General features: G+C 45.3%; 7 protein-coding genes across 10 annotated transcripts; 2 read left to right on the top strand and 5 right to left on the bottom strand.

The window, feature by feature from the left end:
- Window positions 1-982: 982 nt before the first annotated feature.
- Window positions 983-4,072, bottom strand: LOC117898157. 2 transcript variants are annotated; one of them, XM_034807362.1, is made up of 5 exons: window positions 3,126-4,072; window positions 2,449-3,072; window positions 2,225-2,386; window positions 1,906-2,161; window positions 983-996 (listed from the first exon to the last, which is right to left on the bottom strand). In XM_034807362.1, exons 1-4 carry the CDS (start codon window positions 4,005-4,007, stop codon window positions 1,907-1,909), a joined length of 1,923 nt encoding a protein of 640 aa, XP_034663253.1. In that variant the 5' UTR covers window positions 4,008-4,072; the 3' UTR covers window positions 983-996; window position 1,906. The 2 variants fall into 2 exon arrangements, with proteins under 2 accessions (XP_034663253.1, XP_034663254.1); XM_034807363.1 differs by lacking the exon at window positions 983-996 and having other exon boundaries at window positions 2,020-2,161; window positions 2,221-2,386.
- A 162-nt stretch (window positions 4,073-4,234) lies between these two features.
- Window positions 4,235-5,305, top strand: LOC117898159 (DTW domain-containing protein 1). Its single transcript, XM_034807367.1, has one exon. The coding sequence runs from the start codon at window positions 4,273-4,275 to the stop codon at window positions 5,242-5,244; it is 972 nt and encodes a 323-aa protein (XP_034663258.1). The 5' UTR covers window positions 4,235-4,272; the 3' UTR covers window positions 5,245-5,305.
- LOC117898161 (signal peptidase complex subunit 1) lies at window positions 5,240-5,842 on the bottom strand. Its single transcript, XM_034807369.1, has 3 exons — window positions 5,704-5,842; window positions 5,494-5,640; window positions 5,240-5,431 (listed from the first exon to the last, which is right to left on the bottom strand). The coding sequence occupies exons 1-3, from the start codon at window positions 5,725-5,727 to the stop codon at window positions 5,309-5,311; spliced, it is 294 nt and encodes a 97-aa protein (XP_034663260.1). The 5' UTR covers window positions 5,728-5,842; the 3' UTR covers window positions 5,240-5,308.
- A 549-nt stretch (window positions 5,843-6,391) lies between these two features.
- On the bottom strand, window positions 6,392-7,837 carry LOC117898160. Its single transcript, XM_034807368.1, has 3 exons — window positions 7,148-7,837; window positions 6,877-6,944; window positions 6,392-6,811 (listed from the first exon to the last, which is right to left on the bottom strand). Exons 1-3 carry the CDS (start codon window positions 7,471-7,473, stop codon window positions 6,450-6,452), a joined length of 756 nt encoding a protein of 251 aa, XP_034663259.1. The 5' UTR covers window positions 7,474-7,837; the 3' UTR covers window positions 6,392-6,449.
- Window positions 7,838-8,113: 276 nt separating this feature from the next.
- Window positions 8,114-11,955, bottom strand: LOC117899080 (prominin-like protein). The gene is made up of 10 exons (XM_034808849.1): window positions 11,476-11,955; window positions 11,253-11,400; window positions 11,055-11,180; window positions 10,795-10,982; window positions 10,556-10,735; window positions 10,193-10,323; window positions 9,722-10,051; window positions 9,499-9,608; window positions 8,495-9,440; window positions 8,114-8,434 (listed from the first exon to the last, which is right to left on the bottom strand). Exons 1-10 carry the CDS (start codon window positions 11,864-11,866, stop codon window positions 8,114-8,116), a joined length of 2,871 nt encoding a protein of 956 aa, XP_034664740.1. The 5' UTR covers window positions 11,867-11,955.
- Window positions 11,956-12,718: 763 nt separating this feature from the next.
- Window positions 12,719-16,481, top strand: LOC117898158 (F-box/LRR-repeat protein fbxl-1). 2 transcript variants are annotated; one of them, XM_034807365.1, is made up of 7 exons: window positions 12,719-12,941; window positions 13,360-13,602; window positions 14,525-14,849; window positions 14,903-15,521; window positions 15,585-15,752; window positions 15,820-16,023; window positions 16,085-16,481. In XM_034807365.1, the coding sequence occupies exons 2-7, from the start codon at window positions 13,522-13,524 to the stop codon at window positions 16,218-16,220; spliced, it is 1,533 nt and encodes a 510-aa protein (XP_034663256.1). In that variant the 5' UTR covers window positions 12,719-12,941; window positions 13,360-13,521; the 3' UTR covers window positions 16,221-16,481. The 2 variants fall into 2 exon arrangements, with proteins under 2 accessions (XP_034663256.1, XP_034663255.1); XM_034807364.1 differs by lacking the exons at window positions 12,719-12,941; window positions 13,360-13,602 and adding an exon at window positions 14,047-14,261.
- Window positions 16,482-16,678: 197 nt separating this feature from the next.
- Window positions 16,679-20,681, bottom strand: LOC117898155 (protein TRC8 homolog). Of its 2 annotated transcripts, none has more exons than XM_034807360.1 (7): window positions 19,759-20,681; window positions 19,030-19,600; window positions 18,431-18,971; window positions 18,192-18,366; window positions 17,773-17,969; window positions 17,517-17,708; window positions 16,679-17,443 (listed from the first exon to the last, which is right to left on the bottom strand). In XM_034807360.1, exons 1-7 carry the CDS (start codon window positions 20,183-20,185, stop codon window positions 17,135-17,137), a joined length of 2,412 nt encoding a protein of 803 aa, XP_034663251.1. In that variant the 5' UTR covers window positions 20,186-20,681; the 3' UTR covers window positions 16,679-17,134. The 2 variants fall into 2 exon arrangements, with proteins under 2 accessions (XP_034663251.1, XP_034663252.1); XM_034807361.1 differs by having other exon boundaries at window positions 17,773-17,954; window positions 19,759-20,680.
- Between the last annotated feature and the right edge of the window lie 2,428 nt (window positions 20,682-23,109).

Genomic DNA, 23,109 nt, shown 5'->3' on the forward strand with positions numbered 1-23,109 from the left:
AGGCACCAAGCACAAGAAGAGCGTCATGTTAAGATTGTAAATAAAACTTTGGCAAAGAACTGCTGCAAGAAATCAACTAGTTGTAAGCCTCCTTAAGCTATAAATATTGTAAAAACGAATGCAAATCGAGATAAACTAAGTGTAAAACTAAAAAATAAACGCAAGCAAAGTATTATTAAAATATACGACTTATGTGAACAACACGAATGCCACAATTGAAAGAAAAATTCACAAGGAAATATTGTTTCGTTATTTCATTTAATGCATTTAAGGAGTAACCCTATTGATAGGCCCACACAAAGATTTGGCTCACAGCGTAATATTATTCTGTACAGTTCTTAAAAGTTAGCCTCGGATATAATACGGATAAATGTAGTCCTATCTCTAAAGTATGCACTCTGAATTGCCATAAGTATGCTGTGGTGTGTGTGTGTGTGTGTGATGTGGAACTGAGCGATACTTTTGTATCTGATCTTATAGATGGAAGAGTTCTTTAGTCCCTCTGTCACCATACACACCCCCACAGCACGTAAAGAGCAAAGAAAATTAGGATATATTTTTACATTTTAGTGTAAAATATTGATCAGAAAAAAGGAAGAGAAGGGAAAAAATGTTTTAAAGACTGGTTTTTTGTACACTTTAACTTGAATAAGCATGTATACTTACTGATTATGTAAATGAATGGAGTCAATGGTATTTCAGTTTTCCTCTAGAATTATCCATGTGTCCGCCCCTCTCGAACGTATGTAGTTAGACTACTGGATGAGTGAGGCTTTTGAATGAGGCCAGGAGGTTGGGGAGGGGACAATTCAACGTTTCTAATTTTCAAACAGGATCTTATCGAAGCGAGATCAGGGCCACCTCAATCATTTGTCACCCTGACACAGTGTAGATCGCTCTACATATTAACCAAATAATGACCAATTTTTGTGAGATTCTGTTCCGAAGGCAAACCAATTAAGATTAAGGTAAATTCTCATACAACAAATGCTTCATCTGTATTATAACAAAAGAATCATAATATTCCGATACCAACACTTGAGGAACTACGCATTTTAACTGTTAAACACAAGATTAGTAGTACGTAAACTATAAACTATATGAAACTATAAATATTTATATATGTATGAATATGTAAATTTATGGTACGAGTATATGGATTGTGTACATATTGATGTATGCGTTATGCACATGACAGCCAAAGGAAAAGCTTCGTCTGCAGCATTGTGAAGAAGCAAAAGATTAAAAAGACATCACAAAAACAAAACTGAACGAAACTGCACACACTTTTCGAGCAAATGGAAACCTTTCCACGACTAAACTACCTTCACAAAAACAAAACTAAGCAAATTACAAATGAAAACTAATTGAAAAACTACAACAGATTATCTAATTGACGGTGTTATGCAATTTATAAATGTGATGAATGTCAAAGTTAAGCGTAACAAAATTAAAAAAAAAAAAACAAAAAAAAATACAACAAATCGAAAAGATTCGTGAGAAAAAGCTGAATGTAGCGAGAACTTAAGGAAGCATGCCCACGATCTTATAGCTAAGCGTATAGATGATGAATACTCCCCCTTATCCAAAGGAAGACCATAGATTTTAAGGTTATGCCCATGACCCCCCCACACACAGTAAGAGCCATAGAAGATGGGATGACATCTTTCCCAAAGCTTGTAGTGGCGCATTAAGATGGATAAACGGAAATCGCATTGAGGCATTGTCGGTTTATACATATGTATGTCTTGCGATATATATATATATATATGTATATGTACACTTAAGATAATCGTAAGTTAATGCAAAGTTGAAATGGATGCAAGCGGAAGATTATAGAGCTACTGATAAAAGATACAGAATATGATAAAGCGTAAAAATAAAGAACATCAAATTGCAACTAACATTAGCTGGGTGAACGTGTTTCCACCGTAAATTCCACAGTCATGAGGCCGAAGTGGCTTCGAGGCAACACATCCGGGGTCCAGGATAACAGAAGGCCGGATTCCAACACAATTTTAGCCACCCACAGATTCAGCCTGGTATAAATTTGACGCTTTTTGGGCTGGCCCTGGACCAGTTGCTCGATGGGTGGCCGCACATAAGGCAAAAAGTAACCATCCTCATGACGCTCAAAGCAGCTCGAAAGCTGAATTTTAATCTATGGAAGGCAAATATCCACATTAGAGCACCGAAGATAGCATTAAGTTTGTTCTTTACCGACGTTAGAGGTGCTGAAGATGCGCGTAACCGTGTGACCAGCTGTGAAATGCCAAACGTATTTGGGCAAGCCCTTGTATTTTCCCGAGGCAATCTTAGCAACCTCGTGGACGGGACGCCTCTTTATGCCAGCACTGAAGCTTTTGCAAAAGTGCGAGAAGGTCTCCTAAAATTTCGACAAAAGACGAGCAGCATTAGAATTAGATTGATTTTAGCAATCCAGCTTACCTTGTGCACATGAAAGCTCTGTTGTATGGAGCGTGTCGAGAGCCCTGGCTCGGTGGTGCACACTGGCTCCAGGCAATCATTGAGTAGCTCTATCACATGGTCCAGCCAAGCCGAATAGGCCAACGCTGGCTGCACGTCAGCATCCACACACAGACTTTTGCTGGCCGGCGATGACGGTCTATTGACAATCAAATCACGTTTGGCAGGAAGAGGAGGTTGCTTGCGGCTTTTAACCTCGTCTACGATTTCAGTTGCCTTGATGGCCTTCTTGACCACCGCTATCGTAGGCAGCTCAAGCGACGGCAGTTGTTCGGCGACAACGGCTGGCGTCGTCTCCGAAAAAATGGAAGGAGCGGTAAGTCGGTTGTAGGGCTCACTTGGCAGCTCGATGTCAAGATCAATCTGATTCGTGGGCTGATACTGATCCATTAGCTCGATATTGCAGTCCGTTAGCTGGATGTGCTGCTCCTCTGGCTCGGCGAACAAATCGCAGTTCGATAGGAGCTGCGAATCATTGGCATAGTGGATGAGGGCACTGCTACTGTTGCTGGTGCTGTGGTTGCTTGTGGCTGCCTGCATGCTGTCCAAGTTGAACGCGCCATCGGACAGGTCTGGCAGGGGCAGCTGCAAGATGGAACATTAGCTACGGTATTCTTTATGGCTGCACATGTACTCACATCAAGATGATCGCCAAACACAAGTATATCCACCTGTGGATCAAACTCATCGACCATGCTCAGGCTGAGACGTAAATCCTCCTGTGTGCCCTCGCCCAGCGGCGTCTCCAGCCTGGATGGCATCCAAAAGGTCTTTAGGCTGTTGGTGAAGTTGCCATAGACTCGTTTGCCCTGCGGCGAGCTGAGTATACCAGCTAGCACCAACAGCAAGTGATCGCAGATCTCGTCCTGCATGACCAGCGAGTTGTCTGGCTCCACAATTATCTTCAGCTTGCGACAGGCACAGGCATTGGTACCCTTCTTGGGGGATACGCCGTTGGCCAGGGCCGTCACATGCAGCCTAGCAGTCGGAAACGAATCCGAGCGCTCGCATTTTACCGCAAAGGTTGTTGCATTCAGACGCTGCACTGCCGGCAGCTGTTCCTGCTCCTCGGCAAACTTGTACTGCTGCCAGAGTTGCTGCTTCTGCTCCTGTCCGATATTTAAATTCCATAGTACCTCCCGCGAAACCTTGTACACCTGAGCCATGGGTATAGCCGATCCAAGCTGTCGGCAAGCCTTCACATGCTGGCAATCGATGGCGCTGGCGTTCCTGCAGGTCTCCACATAGCAGATGGCCTTGCTAAACACCACAGCAGCATTCGGCTGCAGCGATAGAGTAACATCCTGGATCACCACGAAATTTCTAGGTGTCTCTCGCACCTTAGTGCGCAACGAACAGATGGTTGACCCGGCGCTGAGTGACACCAGAGAAACCACATCGAGCACATTCTTGTTTTGTGGACAGGCGGCGTTGTTGCAGAGCTGCGCACGATTGCCGTTGATGGCTCCACAGCTGTTGCACTCGCGGACTCCACGCAAGGAGCGAGGGTTTACTTTCATATTACGGGGAGTTGCTCACTTTACGGATTCATTGAATAAATAGAAAATATCAGGGGTGCTCGCTTGCAATTGCTTTTTGCGTAAACTGCAGCCCTGGTTGAAAACAGCTGATTCTCGCAACACAGATGCTGGTTTGTCTTGAAAAAAGCAAACGAATAAATGAACAGCTGTTAGAAACAGCCTTTTTCCTAATGAAAAGTTGGCAGCACTGAAGCCATCATTTGTGTATTAATTGTTATACTTTTTAATGCGAAAATCATAGACCATGGCGCACCCCGCTGATGCCCAGACTCGGCAACGAAAATATCCTTTTATCCACATGCGGATCGCGGACCACACTGTGCTGGACTCCATCGAGGGACGGCACACGTGCCGGCGCTGCAGCCGCTCGCGGAAATTCTTTTGCTACAGCTGCCATATACCAGTGGGGGAGCTTGAGAAGGTGCTGCCCCGCCTAGGGCTCCCATTGCAGATTGACATCATCAAGCACAAGAAGGAGATCGATGGAAAGAGCACGGCCATACATGCTGCCGTCCTGTCGCCGGAACACGTGCGAATTCACACGTTTCCGGATATTCCCGACTACCGCCTGGAGGAGGACGTGGTGCTTATCTTCCCCAGTGCCAAGAGTCTCACGGTGCCTCAGCTATTCCAGCGAAATGTCCAGCTGAAGATCGACGATAACTATGGCCTGCCCAAAGGACATCACATGGGCACAATGCTACGCCGTCGCATGGACGAGATTGAGGTTTTGGAGACGCAACCAGAGGTCATGTCTAAGCGTAGCTATACGTATGGAAACCTGCCCGTTCGGCGAGCCGTCTTTATTGACAGCACCTGGAATCAGAGTCGCGGCATCTATGCGGATGAACGGGTCAGGGGCCTGCGCACGGTCGTCCTCCAGAACCGTTTGTCGCAGTTCTGGCGTTATCAGCGTGGCAGCCCGCGTTGGTACCTGGCCACCATCGAGGCCATTCATCAGTTTGTGCTAGAAGTCCACGTTAATGCTTGGGGCCTCAATTCCGCCTACCGAGGACTAGACAACCTAGAGATAACCGAGGGCTTCCACCAACTGGCGGCGCCGCTGACAAGAGATGCCCCGCCGGAGGATGTTCAGCGAGAGTCGCCATACAACGGACAGTACGACAATCTCTTGTATTTCTTTGCCAATATGTATGATCTCATTCACAAGTACTATGACCACAACGATCTGATATCCTATCGACGTCCGATTTAGTATGAGAAGAGAGTGTTTATTATGCGGGAGAAATACAGGTTAAACTTATGTTAGCTTGGAATCGTTATTTCTTTTTCTTTTTGCCCTCATCACTCGATTCGCCACTCTGTGGCTTGGGCTCCGTGATGACCGGCTTCTGCCATTTCAGCGGATTGTTGCGATAGAAGGGCCATGGCGGAATGGTGATCTGATTGGGTTTCATTTTTGATTAGTACGCAATTAATAAGCTATTGTGAGCCAATGGCTTACCAGTGAGGACAACAGAAAACCCAAGCCCAGGACATAGACCGTCTGTGAGAACTGCTGCACAATCGCTCCGTAGATCAGGCCCACAACGCCGAATAATGTGATGATGAGACGTGACCAGCGCTCAGCCTTGCCTTGGCCCACAAAGTCCTGCGCAGGGCGGAGATAGTTTAGTAAAAACTAGGATAAAAACTCTCTGACCATTACACCTACCATATGCGTTGGTATTTCCAGCATGTTTTATTAGGTTTTCTCCTTTGAACTTAATATTTTTCACGTAAACAAATTCGGTGAGGCACGTCAGCAGCAGTGGTTTTATCGATATACCGAAATAAAAAAAATATACCATGTACTTTTTAAAATATACCGAAAAAAAACCCACTTAGTCCACTTAACCCCACCCTATTTAAACAAATTTTCATACAAAAAAACGAATGCTGGTAAGTAAAAATAGGAGCTAATGCCACTCGTTAGTGCAGGCGCCAAATCAAAGACGGAACCAGCATCCGGAACCAGACTCAGTTATAGCACTGTTTTGCGATAATTGCTATCCCTGTTTAATATTTCAAAAATAAAATTATTCTTAATCCACAGTGTAATCCACATCTGGTAGATCGGGAAGAGAGATTCACTTATTTGTCCATTTGGACCCTTTGTCAACATAAACCAATTAAGAAGCAATCTTAAATAGTCGATTCAGGTTACTTTAAAATATATTTTAGTATTTAGTATAAACTTGTTGTTCATACAATTATTTGTACAATGTGTTTATGGCGGCTTAAGCCGTGGACGTTGCAGTATGTTTCGAACTAATAAATAAGTGGCGTTTGGATAAAACTATGTTTAAATATGTTTAATGGTGCGAATGTGCGTTGGGAATGGCTCCGTTTTTGATTTGTTATGCGTCATGTTGATCGCTGTTGATACTTCTTATCAGCTCTTTAGATGTGCTCCTCTCCTCAAACCCTGGCAGCCCTAGTGCGTCGCAGGTTGACAATGTTGATCACACAAATGGACAGCCAGGCGAAGAGGGCCAGCCAGGAAAAGATCAATGTGAAGTACAGACAGGCAGCGGTGTTGATGCGTCCATAGCGACGCCGCTCATACGAGATGCTTTCCACTAGGAAGTCCATGAAATCGAATATGGCTGCGCACGACAGACGCGACTTGAGCACGGGCACAATGTTTCCCACCCCCTGGATCTCCTTCAGCAAGGACTCGCGGTACTGCTTGCATGTCACCTCGAATCCATCCGTAAATACTGAGGCGTAGACCAGCTGATAGATGGCCATGATCACCGAAATGACGGTGGCAGGAAGCCCTGAAAAAAAGGACAAATCTAGTGGATATATTCGTTTTTGGATCCGTTGTTGGCAAAGCACTCACAGTAGTAGGGGGACAGACCATCGGGAGTTAGATCGGATTCAGTGGTGACCACAATCATGTCGCCGGATCTATACAGGGGGTTGGGCGGCACAGAACGAAACGAAATTTAAAGAAACTAATTGAAATGGTTGAAAAGCGTTAGTTATTCGCCTGGCAGAAACGTATACGGCATCTTCCATTAGCATAAGACCTAATTAGTGGAGTGTGGGGCGAGCTATTGCTGCCGATTAACCCACTTGACCCCCAGACACACTCGAATTAGAATACTCACCGCTGCCGAATGGTGCTGGTGCCCACTTTGCGCTGACCCTTCCCAATGCACATCCGATAGCCATGGTAGATACCCAACACCACTGCGAAGATCAGGGGCAGCAGCAGTCCGTAGGTGGCATAGTGGCAGTAGGCGATGTTCCCGCCCTCAAAGCTGTTGTAGGTGCTTCGGCTATGCAGCACGCAGCCGCAGTTTGTGTCAGGACAGGCGTTCAGTACGTAACGCCAATGTGACCATGCCACAGCCGAGGTGATGCAGCAGATCACAGAGGACACGATCGCAAAAGGATAAAGATAGGAGAGCGAACGCTCCGCTGAGTACGACATCTTGGGTCTGGGCCTGATCGTGAATTAAGCTAATTTAAGTTGCTTCAAGAACTCTTGCTGTAATTCAAATTTGTTTATGTGGAATGCAAAGCATCGCCCGCACACATACACAAGTCTCTCTCTCACGCTCTCTTGGGCGTCGCACGAACGCACACAACACACACAATGACTCAAACGCGCACTGCACCCAAATATAAACATAAAATCAATTATGTTTGGATTATTATGCCCGATGCGAGATGAGTGTTTTTAATGGATTAAATAGCTTGATATTCCGGCATTAAAATTGTGTGTTTCAATGGCTTTTTGATTCCGACTTCTCTTGTAACTATGGTACAAAACGTTGCGTTTCTGGCTTACAGTGTGACCCTCACAAAAATACTGGAATAGACGCGCTCATGTTCAAAATATACCGTAAGTATACCGATGAAAATAAAATTCCTAATTTTTGATTTTCCAATCAAGATTAGGAGCTAGATAGGACTCTCAGCGCTAAAACTATAATTTTATTTGACTCATTAATCACGTCTCAACAAATTATTTTATTTAGATGACGGCTCTCTATTGGATAGTAAATGAGAAAGGTGAGACAAACCGGGTTGTTAAAAATATCTCGGATTTCTTGTTTATTTTTTCAGCACTAGTCTAATTTATTCTTGCTGTCTACATCGATACTTTTCAATATTTCTTGGCTTGTGATTGCCGTACACAAAATCGAAGTTTCTGCACCGTCCTGATCAATGCGGACGACATGTCCACCTGGCAGCCTCTTTGGTCCTGCACTGCAGAAGGGACATGGGTCTTCGTCAACATCAACATGAACTGTTCGCACAGCTCGTGCTCTGACGACCCTTATCGGAATCACCCTATGTTGCTTAAACACGCACTGCAGACGATGAGCTATACAGGCCACGGGGATCAGAAGGATCGCCGACACTAGCACACCTATCCAATAGCCGTTCTGTAAAGACTTACAATGGTATAGAAGAATGAAACCGAAATCAACGAAAGTATTACGTACTATGGGGTCAACCATGCGTTTGCAAACCAAGTCCAGGCCGCGTTCGTATATGTAGGTCAGAGGCTTGCAGCGACCGATCTTTATGTGGGCTTCACGAACTATCATTCTCAGATATCCATTCATGTGTTCCTCAACCACTGAAGTTAGGTTTTGGCCAAGAGTAGATACGTAGACCGTTCCTTTAGTCCGTATAAAATTTTCAGTCTTCTCAATTTTTTCTCGCAAAACTCTAACGGAATCGCCAAAGTTATAGTTCTGATATAAAAGTATTTTATCCGTATATTTGGCGTTATTAATTATATCCCTAAAATATTTTTCTACACGAGGATAGTAGGCGGACTTAATTGCCTTGAGAGTAACATGCGCGTTCTCAAACGCGACCACGGCAGCATCATAAGATCTCCATTCCAGCGACTTTGATAAGTCACTGAGGCCTTTCCCCAGGCTATCTAAATTTAATGATTTGAGGCCATTGCAAACCAATCCGGTAAACAAGCTGCTGTGATAATTCGCCGCTTCCATTATGTCCACTTCCTTTAGATAGGTCTTATCTTCCTCCGACAGTATAAATTCCTTCGATAGATCGAGATTTTTATCGAAACTCCTTTCTGCTTTGGTTATTAATTTCAATCGAAGAAAATCGTCAATGTCAAAGATCCTGTTATCGTGCAGAAACTTAAACAAATAGTCGTCGCCCTCACACGCCTTGATCACATTTGATACTCTGATTGGCGGTGCTGATACATTGGCAGCTGGTATACCCACATTGCGGAGAGAAAAGATCGTCCGCAGATCGATCGCCGAGTCTAGCTGTTTGAGAAGCGCACTTCCCTGCTCTTCCCGTAGCGGTGCACATGCGCCTTTGTACGCAACACCACCAATTACAAAATAAAACAGCACCACTATCAGCATGACAGATAGCGCACAGAATATTAAAATAATGGACCTGCACGGACAATGTGTTCTCAGTTAAGGATGCTTATTTATAATCTCGGAGCACTCACAGTATCAGCAAGTACGACGCGATTCTCGTGGTGAAATATTCATTACTCGCTCCGGTGGGACGTCTTGCCAAACAGCCGACAATCAAAGCCGTTACCAGTAAACACAGTATCTAATAAAGAATTTCGGAGAATTAATTAATTAATTGAAGAATTAATTGGAGGGCCATGTGAAGATATTCCCTTTCCATATGGATATGTATGAATGAATGCAATACAAACTCACCCCAATCACGGCTGCAGCGATATATAGAACGACAAAGTAACGTGTTTCATTAAATTTGTCATAGAGATCCTCGAACGCCCTGCTCGCTCGTATAGTGCCGAGGTGAATGTCACTGATGACCACATCAATTATTTCTTGTATTCTCCTTGACTCCTTGGCAAACAGTATCCTTGCTTTGCGTATGTCTCGAATTACCGGTGGTGAGACTCGTTCCATCGCGTCCATAATCTTTTTACTAATATTACGAAGGCGTGGTATCCACTTAAGCCGTTTATCCGCCTTATTTTGATAGCGGTCAATTTCGTAAAACATGTGGACCGTTTCCGGGATCTAAAGGGTAATTGGCAAGATTCCGTGATGTAAGTATGTATTGAGATATGTACATATGTATGTACATGTGTATGTATATTGATATATATGTACATATATGTATGTATATGTATATTTAGATATTTGTGTTTGTATGTTCACCTCGTCCAAGTGAAGGCATCTGGAAGTGTCAGCAAACTCAATATTTGAGGTTTGCAAAAATTTCAGGCAATCATAATTGCCGCAAAGCACCACCGCAGCATGGTTAACGTCGCGCTTCAATCCCCGAAGAGCTGAAAGCGAAATGCAGCGGGTGTAGCGAGATGTAGCGTACAATACCCGGTACTCAGGAAGTATACATACATATGTATGTATGTACATATATGTATACATATGTATGTATGTACATATATGTATACATATGTATGTATGTACATATGTACATATGCAAATGCACTATCTGTTCATACATACATACATATGTTTTCCCCATAATCCTTGGGAACCGGGAAATTTGTCTCTTACCATTTCTTAGGTTATGGGCCAAAATTTTTACGTACAATACTGCAAAGTATATTCTAGATATCCCACCCTTCTCGGGATATTTCGCTACATTTGGAAAGCTTGCAAAAATCCTGGTTAATTCCGCGACAGCATTACCTTCCGCTACATCGTTCAAGTCCTGGAACATATGCTTAGGTGCATCTGTAGTGAGTGAGATAAAACCTTAGAGTAGAGGATAGGTACATTTAACTAGATTATACCCATGATGGTAGAGACCAGATGTGTCTCCAGCTCCTCAAAATTATTCACAAACAAATGATGAACATGATCGCTGACATCCTTCAGGAAGTTGCAAGTGTCCACGCTACCCATTTCAAGGGTCTTCTTGGTGTTGGCTAGGCCGCGTTCTAGCATACCATTTGAGAGGAAAGCCAGGCCCATACTGCCACTATGAACACAGAAAGAAGGAATACATTAGCATTCGTACTCGCATTCGTGAGAAAACATTGCGATAACCTACGCGATTAATGGAAGGAACAGAATCAAGCAGGTGCTCCAAAGAAGGGTCTTCCTCATATTTTCACCCGAATGGCAAGCTGGACATCCCAGCTTACAGCGATGGCAACAGAAGCAGAAATATATGACACTGTTCCATGCACAAAAAAGTTTATCGTTGTTTTTTTTTGTAATGAGATGCGATACACCATGATGTACTCACCCTGCAAAGGGTGACAGGACAATGAAAGCAACCAGGAAGATTATCCATAGCCACATACTCCAGAATGCGTTCAACCAATCTGCCCAATCGTCCCGTATAACTTTTGGCCCCAATCTCATGTTATCCTTAGCCAAGTCCGTTATGTAACCTGGATAAAATAATTGAGTAGTTCACTATTAAACCTAAATCACCTAACCAGAGACGGCCATCGTTCCTCACTTACCTCTTGGTATGGTCGGGTCAAGTGGAAACATTTTGTCAAAAAAGGTTCGCGAAAGTTTAAAAACAACATCCACCCACATTTCAGTGAAGTTCTCTCTCTGGGAGTAGTTGGTCGAAGGCTCGTACTCTGAGTATTCAACTTCGGGAAAATGAAGCGTCCCCATCTGCTCGTGAGTGGTGCCGTCACCCGAATAGCCTTTGCGCCAAAATGGGGGAGGGGGATCATCTGGTGGGGTTGGACTGGGGGTACTTCCGTCAACACTCGTCACCAGCACAATCAGAAGTATAGCCGCACAGAGTCTTCCGATTGCCAGTGTCCTCCCCATATTTGGCTGTTTTCGCTTTCTGGAGCTGTTCGCCATATTTTCAGTCACTGAATCTTTAGATTCCATAATTTTACAATCTGATATTATGTCTTGGGTTATTTTCTTTTTATACTGGCGACCTCCAATTTCTTTCTTTCATTCAGCGAATACCAAAATAGCAAACTTATGTGCATATTTATACTAAAGGACGACTAATAGCTAATTATCCGTGGGAAAACCATCAAATGACTTCTTCATGCTCATTCGCAACACTCACCAAACTTATTGACAGAGCATCCTTGTATGCAATGAACATTTAATTTTCACACACTGTGAATTTGCAACAAATTTCGAACTGATATTGAAATTTTTCAAAAGTTCTTAATAACAAATGAGGTTCAAGTTCAGGTTTATTTATATCAAAACTTAGTATAACAGTTAAGTGAAAAACTACTTAGCCCTTCTTCATAGATCACGCACCCTAATATACATATGTACATATGTACATACGTCCATATGAATGTATGTATGTATCTTCATTCCGTAGTAACCCACCATTGTCCATTACTGTTCTTACGTCTTTCCTTACGTGGTTTCAGCTCGCGCGCTAAATTCAAATTTGACATCACCCAAACGCTACAATTCAAACTAATGTTCTCTCCGCCGTGCACCATCGCCGGATTGCTATCAAAGAAGTGTGTGTGTGTGTGTGTGCCACCACTCGAAACTGCATGGCCGTGGGCCAAGCATCAACAAAAACATTTCAGAATCGGCCGGCTGTAACAAATGATGCTTGCAGTCGCCGTGCTCTATGATCAGACCGTTCCTCCATCTCCTCCATTCCCCCATTCCGACCAGGTTGATTTTGGCAAAACCATTTTCCGCGGACGCCTGCATTTTCTCAGTTACCAGAGAGTTGTGGAGCAGTCCACTACGCGGAACACGCCTCAATGTAAATACGGATCCCTGCAGCAGCCACATTGCCAGTAATTTTCTGTCAAAGTCAATTCAACAAAAGTGAAAACACAATTGCAAATTGCCAAGTAATTCCCTCCCACATTGTGGCGGAGGTTACGAAATTACGGTGATTGCTGAACTGCAGACGCGCCGATTCATCTGCAGAGCCAACAAAACCTTCTATAAATAGACCACTGCCCAAAGGGTACAACAAATTGCATGTGTATTTTCAACAAGAACGAGAAATTTGCATAATTTGCCATAGTTGAGTGCAGCGCAGTGGGAAAATGTTTTAATTTGATAACTGAAAATTGCGGTAAAAAGTAATTAATTAATGAAAGCGTGCTGCACTTTTGCTAAATGTTCGTTTATTTATAAAGTACCTAACAACTTTGTTTAATCATTTAACATCATGGGTAACTATATGTCTTATGTTTCTAAGAGAAAATCATATTCTCTGTATTGTACAGTACTTTCAAAGCTAACACTGCCTGACGTAACTCTTTAAAAGCGTTTCCTCAAAATACATAGTATGTGCAAACATACATATATGTGCATATACACATACATATGTATGAATATTTTTGCTTAATTAATTAATATTTGGCCTACTCTACTTATAGACGCATATAAGACCACCGACATAAACCTTCCACGGCTTTATATAGAGCTTCGTTGTAGAACAAGACATAGGAAATAGAACCGGAAACAGAAATACATAAAACCACACTCAGACACTTTCCCAGCTGATCCATCCTAGCTATAGCTGAAGTTAAGTTAACTCGATGGATAATTGGAATGTTTTGGCAGCGCAAACAACAGCACAAGCCATTGGACGCGATGATACGGTAGTGAAGACGCGGCTGGTAAGTGGCGGGGGCTGGCAGTAAACAAAACAAACCGATCGATTGTACATACATATGTATGTACATATGTACTGTAGAGTAGAGTAGATCGTTTATATATGTATGTACATATGTATGTATAGAGAAAAGTTAGCAGGCCCCAAACAAACGCATTCCTATGTACTCGTCTGCAGCCAGATCTATGTAGGTGTTGGTGTATGAGTGCGTAAATGAGCACCTGGGTGTTGTCTGGGGGGCATCCTCGCTAGAGCTGTTTCGCCTCAGCCAATTTCTCCTCTCTCTTCCTCGCTGTCTTTCTCTCTCTGTGGCTCTGTTGCGATCGTTACTAGCACTCATCTATAGACTATTAATAGGAACATGCTGGTGGTGGTGGCTGCGGTTCTCTTGAGCCGATTGCCTGGCGGGTCTTTTGGAGATTTCGATTCTTGTTCCTTCTCGCAGTAGCGCGAAAGTAGCTCGGTCCGACGGACTCGCAATAGACAGACAAACAACAGACCACGCAGTGTTCATCAGCACATATAATATATTTTATATAAGCAAGTGACAACCTATATACCTGAGCAATGGATATATCCACGGATATCTGGGGTCAGCTGGCCGTCGAGGCATCCCAAGTCTATTTGTCCGATGGCACAGTTCGCAGTCCCTTTGCTGATACGGTACAATGCGTTTGGGGAGAATTCTTCCCTTTATCCGCTCTTTCTTTATCTATTGTAACACTGTGCAACAAAATCTAATATCTAATTCACCCTGTTTGGGTTGCAACTCGAAGTTGTTCTGTCATATGCCAGCAGAATTACAGAAGATGATCTATGGGTCAAACGTTTGTTGTCAAGTTTACTTAGATCGATAAAGAGATATGAATATAGAGAGTGCAATTATTGAAATAACTAAAATATATTTTATACCAAACCTGTGACAGACCATCGAGAAGCTGCCCGATAAGGTGCTGCTGCACATCTTTTCGTATCTGTCGCACAGAGAGATCTGTCGCCTGGCTCGGATTTGTCGTCGCTGGCGTCAGATTGCATATGACACGCGACTCTGGAAGAATGTGTCCCTCCGGCCGGAGGTATCGGGTCTACATGTGGGCTCCCTGGAGATGCTCCTCCAGCTGATATCGGTAAGATTCGGCCCGACGCTGCGGTACATTGAACTGCCCATCGAGCTGATCACACACACGGTCCTCCACGAGCTCTCCGGCAAGTGTCCCAATTTGACGCACATGCTGCTGGACTTCTCCACGGGTAGGTCAAACAAGTGGCGAGGGACTGGCTCAACCCTTTTATCCACCTTTTAGCCATGCAGCTTCACGATTTCAGCGAGATGCAGACATTCCCCACCAAGCTGCGGTATATGTGCATCTGTTTGTCTGAGGTCATCTTTATGGAAGGTTTTATGCGAAAAATATACAACTTCATCAATGGCCTGGAGGTGCTCCACCTTATTGGCAGCTACGAGAAGTGCGAGGAGGATGAGGAGGAGATCTACGAGGTCATCAATGTGCACAAGCTCAAGTCTGCGACGCCCAATCTGCGTGTAATCAATCTGTACGGCATCAATTTCATTGATGACTCCCACATCGATGCCTTCAGTTCCAACTGCATCCAGCTGGAGTGCCTGGCCGTCAACTTTTGCAACAAGGTCACCGGATCCACCCTCAAGACCCTCATCCAGCGCTCCAAGCGGCTGACCTGTCTGCTCATGAATGGCACCAGCCTCAAGTCAGAGTTTGTGATGCAGGCGGAGTGGGACAAGTGCGCCCTCCAGGAGCTAGATATCACCGCCACGGATCTCTCGACTGAGTGCCTGGTGGACATGCTGACGCGTATACCCAGCCTGAAGTTCCTCTCAGCCGGACAGATCAATGGCTTCAACGACAGCGTTCTCAAGCTCTGGATGGAGTCGGGAAATACCAGGTGATACCAAGTGAAATCACAGTAGTTGCTCGTGACGACGCTTATGTGCTGTTTCCATGTTAGACCTCTCATTTCTCTGGACATGGACTCCTCGGACAACATCACCGATGAGGGATTGTTAAAGTTCCTGCAGCGTCACGGTCATCAGCTCAGTGCTTGCTGCCTCTCGGGCATGCCCCACATCACGGATCAGCTGTGGATGAGCATCCTACCTCTGCTGGGCAACTGCAAGTATGAAAATCTCAATATCCATCCAATAATAATTACAGGGCCTCATGCTCTTTCGGTCGCCTTCCAGAATCATTGTCATGGGTACGGCGGAGAAGCTCGGGGTGAATATCCATGTGGATCAGCTTATGGACACCATTGCTTCCAACTGCGGCAACCTGGAGCGTCTCGAACTGCGCTGGGATCCTGACAATCTCCGTTTCTCAGACAAGAGCCAAAAGGCCATCGATATTTTGCGCGTCAAGTGCCTTAAACTGCGCTGCATGGTCCTCAGGTAAGTTCAAGGTCTTCTCTTGACACCCTGAATGACTCTCACCCACTAAATCTGTCCACAGCGATGGCCGCTACTATGAGACCGTCAAGGCAAACTTCGAGCGTGCCGATCGCATCACTGTAGTTCGCACCACGACCTGCTGCCGGGTCTCTCCTTATCATCTACTGCGCAACTACAATGATTTGATCTTTAACTGAAGTGCAGTGGACAGGATATGATCCATCTGTTAATTATTTTGTGCTAGTCCTAGTCATGTCTCCATCTTATGGCTGTAAAACACACGGCAGTCGTGTTGGAGGTGGCTCTCCGAAACATATTTCTAGTCAAAAAAGGCTTTACAATAGTTTCTGTGTGTGTTTCGCTTAGATTATATTGTTTTGTTGTTATCTGTATTTTCCGCTTCTTTCGTTTGATTAAATTAAATCTAAATAAACGTACATAGGTAATTGAAACAAAAACAAGAACAAAATATTTGCTTATTCAACTTTTCTTTTTGTAATTACAAAATTATACAACGTAAGTTTTGCGTTTCCTCAAACTTTCTCTCTGTGCTGATATCTTCTTTCGCTCGTTTTTAACTAACTTTTACTTGGTAACTTGATTAAATCATTTTCAGACTTCCCCACATACATAAATGTTATTTCTTTACTGATGGTTTTGTTTTTGTTTTTTTTACACTGTTTTATCCGCTGCAGAACTTAGGTCTAACGTTTTTTTGTGTGTTTCAACATTTTTGGATCAACTTTTTACCATAAACTTAACGTACATAGATCTCTAATTCCAATTTCGATCTCGTCTCGATCAGCTCTCTATTATATGCATGGTATATAATTTAGTTAAGCATGGCTGTATGTTTTTATATATATATATATGTGTGTGTGTGTTTGTATGTCGTGTGTGTGTGCCTATGAGGATCAAAAGTGTGTGTGTGTGTGTTTGTGTTATAGGAATAGATTGCTTTTAAAGGTATGAAGAAGCTCTTCGTCACTAGACAGATTCGCGTTTTTTTTACATAAGTACACTAACACACAGAACAATTCAAGTGGTAGATAGACAGACAGATAGACAGAAGGTACGCGAGCAATCCACGATCCGATCAATCCCTTATCGCTCACTGTTGGTCCTGGGTCACGCGGAAAATGTGCGTCGTACTGCTGGCCGCCGCTGTGGCCACAGCCGCCGCCGCTGTCGTGGCCGACGGTGTTGGGGGCTGGTTGGAAGCTGTGATGTAGCTCGCATTGCTGCTGCTGGAAGAGACCGAGGCCGTTCGTGCCTCAGCAGCAGCGGCTGCTGCCCCGACAATGGTTTCCGCATATACCATTGCGGAATTGGAGGTGGAGGCGGTTGTGGAAGCTTCGGACGCCTCGGCAGGGACGCTCCTCTCCGGTGAGCGGCGTGTGGATCCAGCGTTGTTCGCATCCTATGTAGGCAAATCAAAATAAGAGTTAGTCCCATAATATATGTATTTCGTTGAGCAGCAAGGAACAACTCACGTCTCGGGGATACACGCGCTCTGCTTGGTCAGCTTCCGCTGGCTCGGCATCAGGCACATTCTCCTCGGCCTTCTCCGTGTACATCATTATCTCATGGCACAACGGGCAGCGATCCTGGACATACAGCCATTTACGCAAGCAGACGCCATGGAAGAAGTGGCGGCAGCGCGTAATCTTGGCCGAATACATTTCCTATTGGGTGGGAGAGCAGACTTGAGCTTAGGGAAGGATTAGTTGGAATAAAAGAAGCAATCACCTGATAGCAAATGGCGCAAACATCGTCGAACGCTTGGAGCTGGGCCGGTGTTGCCTCCGGTAGGGACGAGATCTTGTGCACGGCCGAACGCCGCTTCATGAACACCGACCAGCCAGCTCGGGCCTCGCACCAGATATTGAAATAGGCATGGATGCACATCATGATGGCTCTGATGGCGCCGCCTGTAGCATTTTGGGCTATCAAGTTATAGTTATCGATACACAAAATCAACCAAATAAAAAGATTACATGCACACACATAACAAAAATGAGGACCAATGACCAGGACAAGATGATGGAAACTTATACATACTACTGCACAATTCAAAGTAATACAAAAATGCCAACTGAGCATTAAATGGATGGATTAATGTGCTCATGTGTCGATGTAATTTGAGATGAAACGAAGCTGCCACTTACCCGACTCGAAGACCAGTATCCAGGCGCCGTTTATGAACAGTAGTATGCCGAAACAGAATTCCACGGAATTGCCAAAGGCACGCACGTAGTACAGATAGTCATCAAGCTTCTCCCAGAAGAACTGACGGCGGGCGTCCAGCAAGAACAGAGTGTACGTGGCCAGCGAGACGAGCACCTGCAACGGGCAATCATTTCGGAATAAATGCAATGGCAGAGCGGTAATCTTTTATATTACACACCTTGACAATCACCTCCACCGAGAAGGCGGTGACAGCCAACAGCCATGTGGAAATGGAGCGCTGTAACCACAAGTAGTACAGCAATGAAACGGGCGTCACAACGAGGAATGCGCAAACGGTGAGGGCCCGCGCGTGTCGTTTACGTGAAGGATTTCGTGCCGCACTCAACGACATAAGTATGGGCGAGACGATGTTGTGCAAGAAGTGCAGCAGGGCGGTCATTAGAAGACATAGATTGCGACACAAACGCACAAATCGCTTCTCCGGCGACAGCGATGTGAGTCCAGTCTGCAGGGCTAGAATGTAAAAGAGCACTGCAGAGACGGTGCCCAGCGATTTCTCCTCATCATTGTCGTAGGTCATCAAAAACCACTGAAAGCCTCTGCCAATGTAGTGGCATATCATGGATATGACCCCCGTCATGCCCAGTACTGCGGTCAGTGTTTCGCAGCCATCCACCAGCAGCTTTTCGATTGCCGGAAACAATTGCAAGGGCTCATTGGAATCGGCGATGGCCAGGGCATAGCCTCCCTGAATGATTCTGTAAGGAGAGATTCACATTAGACGACATGAACGTTAAAAGTCAGTTCAGACCTTACCGGATTGTCCAAAACACACGCAGGACATTGGGCACATTCAGTCGCTGCCACTCGTTCTCTATCAAGGCGGAAAGGCCAAAGTTGGACACAAAGTTCATGGCATATTGGTAGCCATTGTACACAGTGCGACTGGCCTCCATGGCGCTGCACATCATCGTGACCAGCGTGAGGATGACGGGCGCTGTGCCGGCTATCGCGGGCAGAAGTTCCACTACATGCGGTGGCAGCGGCAGCATGGCAATCAGAATGGGACTAGTGAATATGATGGGCATCGACTTCTGCAGCAGTTCGTATCTCGGTCCCAGGTGTATGTATGCAAAGAGCATGCCCATGAACCACTGCGCCATGACGTGCGGCGCCAGCGACATGATCACCCCGCCCGAGTCCAGTAATCTCGTCGTGTTCAGAGACATCAGGTCCTCCAGTATGCAGGGACTTTGCTCCATTAGCGCCAGGGCGCTCACATTTGACCAGTAGGAGAGGAACGAGAGTCCGAGGGAAGTGAGAAACATGTACACCATCACCAGGTGCCGCGTCCACAGCATGAAGATGCAAGCGGCGGATAGGAAACCTGAAGCAATCAAATCGGTAAATGAACATTGGTGTTTTGAGTATTCGCCCGAGGTGCGCACAGGTGCAAAGTACGTCCGATAAGGGGTTCTCGGCTAGCTAGAGAACCCTTACTATAGAGCCCACCACCACCTTCTATAGTTGCCCCAGTCCACTTACCGAATAGGCAAATCATGAATTTGACCGTCGTTATGCTGAGGACATCCGCCAGCGTCTCATCGTGCGACAACTCGGACATGAGGGAGTTGAAGCCGGTGCTGAGCATTCCATTCGTCATCGCCTTTTTGGAGGCATTATCGATGGTCTGTTCGAGCGGGCTGGCGGTGGGGGTCATGGAACTTTGGGCCTCATCGCCCAATCCCAAGAAAGCTTTGAGGGTGGCGAATGCCTCGGCAGCTGCACCCGGAGTATCTGCATCGGCTAGAAAACCCACATCCTCTGCGACTGGCGACTGCGGCGGGCTGGTGTCCGGATAGAATCGTGTGGGCAGGCCCATGCCAATCTTTAGTATCTCGTCGATGACCAGCACGGGCGGCACCCGCATCATCACATCTACCAGGCCCAACACCTTAGTGCGCATGGACATGGCTCTGGCTCGTCTGCTCGGCGGCGTTTGTGGCTGATGCGACGTGACTTTGCACTAATCGGCTCCGCTCCGTCCGCCCGTCTATTCGACGACGCGTTCGATGATCGGCAATTCTCTCTTCAATATCTATGTACCGATGGCTCACGCATTTGGATGTGATTGCTGTTTGCTTTGCTGGTTTCTGCCGATTTCTGTTGCTCTAACTGGTGGCTGGTGGCTGGCCTTCGTCTTGGATTTCGTAAAAAGAATAAGTGCACAGGTGTGTGTATGTGTATGCACTGGAAGGGGGTAGAGGCAAAGCAGGTGGTAACGTTAAGGTTTTTCCTTCGGATATTTTTTCTTCGCACAAAAATATTGCTGCTCGTTGGGTTGGGTTTTTTCGCTCGCTGCTGCTCCGTTTCTCGCTCGTGGGCACCACAATTACCCTTGGCAAAGGTGTGTTTTGCGTTTGGGTTTGGGTTTTCTTTCGATTTTGCCCGAACTTTACACTTTTTCACTTTGGTTTTGTTTTTTGTTTGTTTCTTTTTTTTTTTTTGGTATTTAATCGCTACGACGATGAATTTGACCAGGTTCGATGACGAGGCTGTCGATATTTTCTTGAAAAGGGTATGTTCGGTGATGCTGTCGATATTTGTTGATGAGGGCATGCAAGGTGTTGCATTGGAAATGCTCTTATAATTTAAACAATATGTTGCTTAGTTAATAAGCGTGGTCGTGTGTCAAGCCCAGTTCTCAGACACGCAAAATATTAGCGCGACAGAAACTGCTATGTATTTCCCACTGTGGCCAGTATGACCAAAATAGGCCAAAGTGCATGCTCACAAGGCTCAGTGGTGTGTGACTCTTTACAAAATGAAACCGCTAAAATCATCCCTGATTATGTCGCAATAATATTTTGGGTGTCTGAGTACTGGGCTTAATGGACAAATTAAATTAATACGCGCTTGCGTATGTTTTTCTCCGTGCTCTACTTCTTTTGTTCTTTGTTGGCGATAGGTGCAACTATCGTGCGCGCTATCGTCACTCGACCAGTGCTGCGCAGGGACGTCGGACACAGCTGATTTGCGTAGGTACGCGCGGAAATATGAAATTTCGAATTTTGACCTGGGCTTAACTTGAAAATGGAACTGGAGTTTTTGGTTCCTTGGAGTTGTACTAAAAATTAAAATGAAACTAGATCTTATTGAGAATTGGAGTATTGTGACGGCGCCTGCTCCTAGAATTCTTGACTGAAACTCTTATTTCCATGTTTATGCTTGAAAAGTCGTTTCCGTGCCCAACAATGTTTAAAATGCCCTCAGACATGGGTTCTACGAACGATTCTTTGATAAACATTTTCCGCGTTCTTTCAAACAAAATCCTCGAGCTTGGTATTTAATCGTCTCGTGCCCATTCCCATTCCCAGTCCCTATACCCCGTCTCAATTCCCTTCCAATCCCTGACCGCAGACCTATGGTAGTTTCCGTGAATTTCCTCAATTGTTCGGTCGGTCATTAACTTTTGCCATTTTGAACTTTAATTGTTGTTCTTGCTTGCTTGTGCCACAAAACCTCACACCACTAAACCCCAGACCAGGACCCACCCCGTATGCAAATGCATAAATTGAGGCAACGGCAATGCAGTCGGTACCCCAAGTGCCATCCAAATGTGTGCCCAACGCTCGTAATTATGCGCAATTGTTTAGCGTTTAGCTCAAAAAGTTCAACTAACATAATTGATTTTTCATGCCGCGCCACAAGAATTTCAAACAAACTGCACAGGTCATAACCAGCAAGAACAGCAACAGCAACAGCACCAAGTCGCGACTGGAAATGGAATGCATACTCGTATTTGTTTTAGGAAAAACAGAAGGGTATTTGGGGATTTTCTTGAGTTTCCGTTTTAGTTTGTTTTAAAGCCCTAAACCATGATGAAGCACTTCATGTTAGGGCATTTTATAGTCAGTCATCTTGCTTATGTTGCACGTTTGCTAGCTGATAAGCATTTTCTGTTCCTTGGCCTGGGCTAATTTGCATAGTTTTCACGAGTTTTTGGGGGCGAACGGCAAACGGAGTTGACATGACGGGGCAGCAAATTGCACAAATTACGAGGAGATGGCTCTATGGGCCGAGCAGGCGAACTGTTAACTCCCATGGCACACACAGTGGCAGTGGCCCCCAAATATGGGCCTCATATATTTAATATAATCAGTGTAATTGTCATTGGCGATGAGCCGGGGGACCGGGACCGGGCTCGGGCTCGGACCTCGATATGGACAATGCTGCAATGGAATTGAAACTGCAACTGCAACTGCAATGGAAACGAAACCCTCTCTCTTTGCTTGGCCGGTTGCAAGCGATCTTCAGGTCTCACGCATGGCAATTGTATAATTTATCGCTCCAGTTCTAATCGGCAGCTGTCAGTGTCCGGCCAAGACAGCTGACCAGGCTGGCTGGCTGGCTGGATGGCTGGATGGCTGGCTGCTCGGCTGCTCGGCTGCTGGTGATCTCGGGGGAACGATTTAATTCGCCGGCCATATAAGTCGGAAATTTGTACGTTGATTAACGCGCCAATCGTTTTACACAACAACGTACAAAGTGTTGATGGTATGGTCTCGCTGCAGTCCCGCACTACCTCAGACCCCTGCCCAGTCCCAGTTCCATATTTCCCCGACCCGAACCCTGTCTATGTGTGATTTCATTACACTTAAAGCAATGCCCAGACAGCACACGGGGCGCAATGCCAGGACCTGGACATGGAGCTGGAGCTGGACCTGGACCTGGACCTGGACCTACATATGAACATGTGAAGTAGTGCAATGCGTTCCCAGCATGATTACCACTCATAGATAGCCAACGTGGCTGTCGTGGCGGCAACTGGAAACCTGCTGGGATGCCAAATGAATTAGCTGCCGTTAACGCTGCTGCTGCCGATGGGGCTGCTGT

Source organism: Drosophila subobscura, chromosome O (assembly GCF_008121235.1).
Source record: "Drosophila subobscura isolate 14011-0131.10 chromosome O, UCBerk_Dsub_1.0, whole genome shotgun sequence".
Lineage (NCBI taxonomy): Eukaryota > Metazoa > Arthropoda > Insecta > Diptera > Drosophilidae > Drosophila > Drosophila subobscura.